This window comes from Sarcophilus harrisii, chromosome 2 (genome assembly GCF_902635505.1).
Source record: "Sarcophilus harrisii chromosome 2, mSarHar1.11, whole genome shotgun sequence".
NCBI classification, from domain to species: domain Eukaryota; kingdom Metazoa; phylum Chordata; class Mammalia; order Dasyuromorphia; family Dasyuridae; genus Sarcophilus; species Sarcophilus harrisii.
The window spans coordinates 408,806,642-408,815,392 of record NC_045427.1 but is presented as its reverse complement, the minus strand read 5'-3'; the positions used below and the strand labels follow the sequence as shown (position 1 = coordinate 408,815,392).

At 44.2% G+C, this 8,751-nt stretch overlaps 1 protein-coding gene across 1 annotated transcript; it reads left to right on the top strand.

Annotated features, from left to right (window-relative positions):
- The first annotated feature begins 3,354 nt into the window (after positions 1-3,354).
- Positions 3,355-8,348, top strand: NKX2-5 (NK2 homeobox 5). The gene is made up of 2 exons (XM_031953674.1): positions 3,355-3,845; positions 6,642-8,348. The coding sequence occupies exons 1-2, from the start codon at positions 3,491-3,493 to the stop codon at positions 7,247-7,249; spliced, it is 963 nt and encodes a 320-aa protein (XP_031809534.1). The 5' UTR covers positions 3,355-3,490; the 3' UTR covers positions 7,250-8,348.
- The last annotated feature ends 403 nt before the right edge of the window (positions 8,349-8,751 follow it).

Genomic DNA, 8,751 nt, shown 5'->3' with positions numbered 1-8,751 from the left:
CAGATAATTGAATAGGTGCGAATTAAGAGAGACTAGGGCATTCAGGCCACATTTGAAAGGCAAAAGAGAATGAGGATACAATCAAATTAGGTTCAACCGAAGGCAGAGAAAGCTTTTTGCCATTTTTTAAAATGCATCTCTCCGATCTGGCCCATGTGACATTGGGTTTTTGCAAAGGGAAGACCAAAAGCTGACCTGTTTCTTCAACTGCCTGTTACTTCGACTGCCTTTTAGCAGAGCTAAAAGAACAAAGATTCCTTGATCAGGATGAACAGAGAAGCTCTAAACTGACTGTAGAAGATGCCTTTTTTAAAAAATGGTAGTAGGAGAGCAAGTTTCATAGGATTTCAAGCTAGAAGCTATTTTAGAGACAATTCAATACAACCTCCTAGTTTTTAAAGCTTAGAAAATTATTTTCCCAATGTCTTACACTTTGTAAATAGAATAACTAAAATCCACAAGTGCTTTGCCTATAAACCCAATTTTCCTGCCCATTGCCCAGGCAGTCCATCTTTATCAACAAGTTTCAAATCTTTATTCCAACTGACCTTTGAAAGGGTCATTCTAAGCAGGGCACTTCTCTTTTCTAAGTCTAATCTGTAAAATGGACAAGACAATATTTGCCCTTACCTCTCAATCTAAGATGTTCTAGGGAAAGAAATTCATAAATATAATCAAAGAAGAGAAACTTGCCCCAAGCTAGTTTTTCGATTCTGGTCCTGAAAACCAGAGGAATCACTTGAAAAATTACTACCTTGGTCCAACATTAACATAGTGGCCTTGGAGAAGGGATTTTTAGGCCTGAAAGTGATTTGGGGTTTTTTTAGGGACTAGCAATGACAGGAAAAGAATAGGAATTTTCTTTCCCCAAGCTCAAGTTTATCTGAGGGTCGGAGAACAGGAAGCCTTCAATCATCAAGTCACGCAAATTGTCCGAACAGGAATGGCTCTTAAGAGATTGTTTAGTTCAGCTTTTTTTATGCTAAAGATGGAGAAACTAAGTCTCAAAAGAGTGACTTGCATAAGATCACTCAGAGTCAAGATTCCACCCAGGTCACCAAATCAATGAAATTTTCCTTTACAAGGTCCAATTAAGGCAAGATTATACCTGCTGACTGATTCTTCCTGGATTCTTTAGGACACGCATTGCCAATTGAACTAAATTTCAAGATATTTTACCTTTTAAAAATTGGGCTTTTCAAGTTTTTGGTTATCTACAGGAAAACATCCTCTTAACCTCAGAGAGTGGTCAGAAGAAACTTTCACTTTGAAAAACCTTTAGAAATGTGAGCTAATTTGTCATTGCTATTCTTTAGTATTGAAAGACTACATTGGTGCAAATAGAACTGACCTGGTTCCAAATCTGACTTTTGATACATATTCAAATCCCTATTGCAACGACCCTTTTGAGAGGGATGACCATGAGCAGAACATTCCTCTTTCCTAAGCTTCAGTCTCTTTTCTACAGCCTAGCCTCTCATTCTAGCATGTTCTAGAGAAAGGGACTTCATAAACATAGTCCTGGGAGAGAAATTCGGTCAAGCTTATTTTCCACTACTGGCTCTGAAAACCAGAGGAATCAATGTGTGACTTTGAGAAAATCACTTAATTTCTTATTGTGTACCCAAAAAACTCTTCAAGAGTTGCTGCCATGGAGGGAGCATTTGTAGAGAAAGTTTCCACACCAGAAATTCTCATACACACACACTTATGAAAAGAGTGGGGCCAGTGTGGGGTGTGTGTGTGTGTGTGTGTGTGTGTGTGTGTGTGTGTGTGTTAGCATTAAATGATTCTGAGAGGCTGAAGATCCAACCTAAACTGGGAAAACTTGTCTGACACTCAGAAGGATCAAGCCTGCTGCTATCCTCCTCCTCCTGGCGCCTTTCTTTCCAACCCAGTCGCCAGTACAATGCTCCAGAATAGGGCCACCCAGACTCCTTTCTTCCCCTGCCTGGTTTGTGGAGGCGGTGTGAGAGAGGAAATGAGAGAAGTACTGCTTCTGATGAAAAGTTCTATCCTCCTATACCAACTCCTTGAATGTGGGTACCAAAGGCCCCAGGAAAGAGAACGTACAGAGTTGACACTACATTAGTGTTTGTAAATTTGAACTGGTGTGCAGCCAAGAGATTCTATACTTAACCACTTGATTGTGCTTCCATTTTCTCCTTTCCCCCAGCAAACTGTGAAGCTGAGCACCCCATTTCTCCAAGCTATAAACAGCTCACAAAGAAACCAACAGACTATTAATTCTGGCTGTAAGGATTCTATTACTTCCTCTCTTCCTTTCTCCAGTTGAGGGAAGACCTATCTTCTGTTCATCCACCTGCCTCCAATCTGATTTTAGTTTCATTGTTCCCTTCTAAATCAGGATGGTCCCATCCCAGGTTTCTTGATCACACTTAGGAGTATGAAAAGATTCCACAAATGAGTGAAAGTGGAGTATAAATATGTGGAAGGATAGCTTAGTCAAAATTCACTGTCACTGAACTGCCACTATCATAGGAAGGCTAGTGGCCTCAATGGTCAGCCCCAAACAGTGACAACTATAATCCAAAAGATACCTTCTTGAGCTGTATCCTCTTTCTATTCTATTATCTGGATAGCCTATTTCTTTACGTACTATTCTTTAACTCTAGGATACAGGGGACTGTGAGACAGGAGAATCTTAAGAAAGATGGCTCAATTCCTGTTTGATCCAACAAAACCAAAAGAAAGAACAAAGAGAAAGATGTTCACCCATTGTAGTGGAAAGAACACTGGTTGGAAGTCAGAAGGTTTGGATTCCAGTGCTGACTCGGCTATTTATTCTGTGGGTTACTCTGGACCTCTGTTTTCTCTTCTTTAATATGTGAAAAGATGCTGTATATGATACACGATTTTCTCAGGTCTTTTCTAGCTCTGATATTTCTAAAGACTGTGACATTCCTCTCTTCTCTTTCTTTTTCCCCTGTCAATTTTCCCTGAGAATTCAAGGGACTCATTGAAAATAACCCTCACTTACAGGCTAACTCCTCTCACCCCAACTCCGCTTCGCTATTTTGAGTACAAATGGTGCTTGGATAGTTTCTAAAACAGAACAACCCCTCGTGTTGCTTGTTCAGGGCAGGAAATTCCCTTGAGTTTGATTTTTTTCACTTTGAAGAATCAGGCTCTAGATTACATTTCAGGGGCAGGGAGGAGAATGGGATGCGGCCCCTTTAAAAAAGTTGAGATGTTTTTGGAGCCGTATTACTATATTAGGTGACAAGAAACTCCTCATCTGTCATGTCATCACTAGCTGATTGACCAATGGCAAGCTAAAGTCACCCCAAAAGTGGTCTAGTCCCTCCTTCTTTTCCCTTATGGTCTGTCCTACCTGCTCCCCCCCTGCCCATCTGAAGTCAAGGCTAAGGCTGGAATGATGTGGGCTCCCGGGGCAGGGCTAGGGGTGCCTCTCCTGTGGGCGGGCTGCGGCCACGCGGCCCTCTGAGCCCGTGGGGCGCCGCCCACCATGTTCGCCAGCCCTGCGGGCACCAGCACCCCGTTCTCCGTCAAGGACATCCTCAACCTGGAGTTGGAGCAGCGACAGGAGCAGCAACAGGAGGAGGAGGAGGAGCGGAGGCGGCGGAGCCTGGCCGCCATGGAACTGCCCGCGCGCCTAGAGGCCAGTCTGCCCCCTGCGTCCTGCATGCTGGCTGCCTTCAAGCAGGAGGCGTACGGCGGCCCCGAGACCGCCGGCCTCCAAGAGTTGGCTCTGACCGACGGGCTGGGCCCGGCCAAGCACTGTCCGGCCTTCCCAGCTGCCTTCTATGGGAAGAGCTACGCGCATATGGAGCCGGCCAAGGAACCCAAAGCTGACAAGAAAGGTAAATAGAGCACTGCGGGGTGTGCGGACAAATAGCTTCGGGCCCCGGGTCAGGCTGGGGCTCCCGGAACCGGTCTGGGCTTCACTATCACTGAGTATTTCTGGTACTAAGCCAGCGCCTGTGACAATCCTCCGTGGTTGAATTGAGAAGGGAAGAGAACGTGGGGGAGGAGAAGGAAGAGGAGAGAGGGATGATCTATTGTCTTCTAAGTTGCCAGGGGAAGTGAAAAAGAAGATCCCTCTCTCACTTTGACTGCTTTTTAAAATTATTATTTCTAAACCCCCAAATCTACAAAATTAAGCCTAGAGAAACCAGAGAGCGAGAAACAGTGACAAGAAAAGATAGAAAGACAGAAACTGAGGCAAGGGGGAGATCGGGGTGGAAAAGACGCTAGATTTTACTCTGATTTGGGGGATGTGGAGAAACTACAGAAGGACTAGCATGGAGCTCTAATCCAGGTCCACCCTGGGGCAATTCTCGATCTTATATTTATAATGTAAATTATTCAACTACCATTTTTGTGCCTTTGTATTATCTTAAAATATAGGAAATGAGAAAAGAAATAAAGTGAGGGAGGGCAACCTCTTTTTCCTTTCAACTTGTATTGTTCGATGGACACAACATTGTGGATGCTATGTGGTTGTATGTATATTAAATAAGAAAAATACTTTATCCAAGGGAACGGGATTTCTCTCTGTAAGCATCCTCTCCCCTAAGTAGCTCAACGTAACGTAGTGTAGTTTGATTGTAGAGGAGAATCTGAGGGATCTAAAGTCAGAGAACCTGGGTTCTAATTCCAATTCCGCTATCTCCAAGTCACGTGATCTTGGGCAAACCACAATTTTATCAACAATAAAACGGGGATAGCGTTACTTGTATCGCTGTGTTATAGAAATGTGTTATAGGAATGAAATTAGTAAAGTTTGTAATGCGCCATATGAGGCCTATATAAATGGAAGAGCTAGTATTAAGGCTCGGAAAAGGAGGAACCTAGCAGTGATGGAAAGTGAGAAAGGAGGCCAGAGAAAAATCGTTTAAGAATTGTTTTTGGAAACTATACTTTGGTAGATAGTTACGGGTGATCTCTGGGGCTCCTTTATACTGCAGGGTTTAAATTGTTGCCCTTCCCTAAAGAGGTAATTGGTGGGGAGGGGGAGGCTCCTCTCTCCAACTTTGGTTGGTCCACAATACCAAGACGCTTACACTAAGTTATCGATTAGCTCTCACCAGGATAACATGATCGGAGTTGGGTTTGCCTGACACCATAGGGCCTTGGTGCTTCCGGATCGCCGATTGATAGTTTTCCAAAACGAACCCTCAAAGCCCAGAGATACAGCACTATGGATTGGCAAAGCCACGTGAGAGCTTCTGGTCTTTGAGATTGAAATAATCAAAACACCGGTAGAATCTGTAGTTTTCTTCGTAAAGAGCGGGTTTGTAGTATTGGAGCGGAAGCTTTTGCATCTTCGGCGTGGGGCAGTGAAAAGAGACTTTGGAGTCAGTAGATCTAGAATCGAATCATTGCAAGCTCTGCCACCATTTTACTGTGAGACGGTGAGCAACTCGAATCCCTTCCAGGAACCTCAGTTTTCTTGTCCACAAAATAGGGGTAACAAAACTGCATTGCTTATGAAATTCCAGAGCAAAATGTGAGTTTGCTAGATCCAGTTTAGACTAGGGACAAACAAGGCATCCCGAGGAGAGCAGTTAAAACAAAGATTTCGATTTGCAATCACGGACCCCTATATAAATGTAAGCTACTGCTTTTTCCTCAGGCGGCGAGACTAGAAATCTACAAAATAGAAGGAACTGATCTGAATGAGAGCAGATTTGAGACCATATCCAACAGCAAAAAAAGTGATCAGCAATATCTCTTTTCCGAAGGACTGAAGTTTCAGCCTCTTGGTTTTCTCTAAAGACTAATTATGTGTTTAGACAGATTTTTCTTAAATAGTAACTTTTTCAACCCACCTATTTCTTAGGCTTATGGGATGATAGAGAGCTAGAAAAAGATGTTAAAGATCATCTCCTCCAATCTACTTTCTTTTACGGTTAAGAAAACAAGAGTCCTAGAAAGAAAACAATAGTTCTAGAAAGCGGGAGTCTCTGTGTAAAATCAGAACTAGTTAAGTGTGAGACCTCGGATTCGAACCCTGAATCTTTGATTCTTCAGAAGGAAAAAAAATCGTTAGAAGAGCAATTTTTCTTTTTCTTCTTTTTCTCCTTTTCTTTTTCTTTCTTTTCCTTTTTCCTTCCTTTCTTCTTGTTTTCTTTCTGTACTCCAATGGATTGTAGAATCTAACGAAAAGAGCAGAAGACTTGACAAAAGACCTAAATTTGGATTCTCGCTTTGACACCAGCTTCTTCTGGACAAGTCACATTCCGATTTCGATTTCGTGACTTCAGTTTCTTCCACTATAAAATCGAAGATGTCCTTTCCAGCTCTAAAAAAACGCTAAGTTCTTTTCTAGTATTAAGTACTAGGTTCTAAGGTTCCGACACCACAGTTCTACTATTCTGTAAAGAAATGCTCTGTCTCAAATATATAGTCGTTCATATATTATGCTAGTTTCCAGTCTGATTTCTCCCACATCTAAGCAAGGCTTCCCCTCTGAAGTGTTAGCTACTTAAAACAAAACAAAACAAAAAAGCTTCCCACTAATCAGAATACTGCCCATCAATGAATTTAAAAAAAAAAAAAAAAAAAAAAAAAGCTTTTTGAATATCCATTTTCATCACCCAACCCTCCTTACTCTATTGCTCCTGACTGAGCCTTTACCTCTTTGTGCCTTGCAGATCTTTGCTCCCTGCAAAAGAACCTGGAGTTGGAGAAAAAGGACTTAGAAGATCCAGATCGCCCAAGGCAGAGAAAAAGGCGGAAACCTCGGGTTCTGTTCTCTCAGGCCCAAGTCTATGAACTGGAGAGAAGGTTCAAACAGCAGAAATACTTGTCGGCTCCGGAAAGAGACCACTTGGCCAGTGTGCTGAAGCTCACCTCCACGCAGGTCAAAATCTGGTTCCAGAACAGAAGGTATAAATGTAAAAGACAGAGACAGGACCAGACTCTGGAGATGGTGGGCCTCCCCCCGCCCAGGAGAATAGCTGTGCCAGTATTGGTGAGAGACGGGAAGCCCTGCCTGGGGGACTCTTCTCCCTACAGCTCCCCCTACAACGTTAGCATCAACCCGTACAGCTACAATGCTTACCCGGCCTATGCCAACTACAGCGGCCCAGCGTGCAACCCTAACTACAACTGCGGTTATCCTTCGGTGCAGGCGGTGCAGCCCTCGGCAGCAGCCAACAACTTCGTGAACTTCAGTGTCGGGGACTTGAATGCAGTGCAAACGCCCATTCCGCAGAGCAATGCGGGGGTCTCCACTTTGCATGGGATCCGGGCCTGGTAGGAAGAGAGGCCTTGGGCTTTCCAGGAGTGGAGAAAGGGAGGGAAGGGGGTCCTAGTGCGAGTTTTCCAAGCTCTCTCGATCCCCATCGTCCTTCTGCTCCCCATCCCTCCCCCGTTACCCATCTGACTGAAAAGGTAGGGAGTTTGTGGGCCGCTAGAGTGGGATGGGAAGTCTGTCGACTTAAACCTGAGCTGCAGCTAACCTGGACTGTTGGAGAAAAGAGGACCAGGAGGGGCGGGAAAGGAAAGAGGGCCTCGGAGATTTGTACTGCCCCTATCCATTGTTAACCTGGGACTCTGGACAAAGAGTCGGCACCAAGCTAGTGGCTGTGTGAATGGGGTCGTACTTCCTATAAGATAAAAAGTGTTCCGGGACTGGACAGGATTTCTATCTATGCTGTTTGGGCCCACAACGATGGATAGAAAGGAAAAGCCCTCTGCCTGCTGGTGGAGCGCACAGCAGCCAGAACCAATCTCCAGAAAGAGCTACTGCAACCCCCTTCCCCAAAGCCCGTCTTCAGCCCCTGCAGCTTCTGCAATCCCTTGAACTGCTCTCTCCTACAGCTCCTGGGAGGCTCCCTCAGCTCTCAGGCAGGGGCCAGGGCATCTGGCTACCAACAGTATCATTCAGAAAGAATATAATCTGTGGCCAGACTTACAGGCATCGAGTCTGGGGTCTATAGATCCCCTCCCTTCCAACCAAAATAAGTGCATAAGAAGGGAGTCAGAGCTCCTTCTTCCTCACCCATCTAAAATCAACAGATTCCTAGAGTCAGATCCTGGAAGGAGGAGAGAAAGTTGTATCAATATTCTGAATCCCAGAGTCATCTTGTTAGGTAATGGATGGCATAATACCCCGAAACAGGTCCCTCAAGATTTGATCCCTCCTAACTCACTATCATTCCCACTTCTCATTTCCCTGCCCCAAATCAAAGCGACTGCCTCGGATTTTGGTTTCTGAACTACGGTGTCTGCTGAGCTGGAGATATGAGCTCATCCTCTCTGGCTAGGTTGCTGGCCCTATTTAAGTGTTTCCTCGTTGTAAGAAAAGAGACCCCAAACCACTCCGCCCCTACCTGTCATTAAAGAGCGTGAACTAACCCAGCGGTATCTCCTTTTTTCAGCTCCCAACGGCCTTCTTCAGTAGAATTGGGTAATTGCGGATATCAGGAGCAGCTACAGTAATTGTTAAGTTTTCTAACAAGTACAATAACAGTATACTTCCAACTGATAAACCTCTTGATATATATATATATATATATATATATATATATATATATATATATTTCATTGTAGCTGTATGAGTCACGACAACCCAACGAGGTAGGTGATGCAAATGGTATCTTACAGAAGAGAAAGGCCGAAGTTCAGAAGGTGTGATAACTGTACCAAGATCACATAAATAGTGTCAGCAGAGATTCCAACATGTACTATACTACTCCCCACCCCACTTAACCCAACTTTGTGGTGCTTCTTCCCCGACCTCTACTGATCACTCAGCTA

Excerpts from the sequence above, each read along its gene's own strand:
- NKX2-5 (XM_031953674.1), top strand. The coding sequence starts at position 3,491 with ATGTTCGCCAGCCCTGCGGGCACCAGCACCCCGTTCTCCGTCAAGGAC. Across the intron at positions 3,846-6,641 it reads ACCCAAAGCTGACAAGAAAG|ATCTTTGCTCCCTGCAAAAG; the intron begins GTAAATAGAGCA and ends TGTGCCTTGCAG.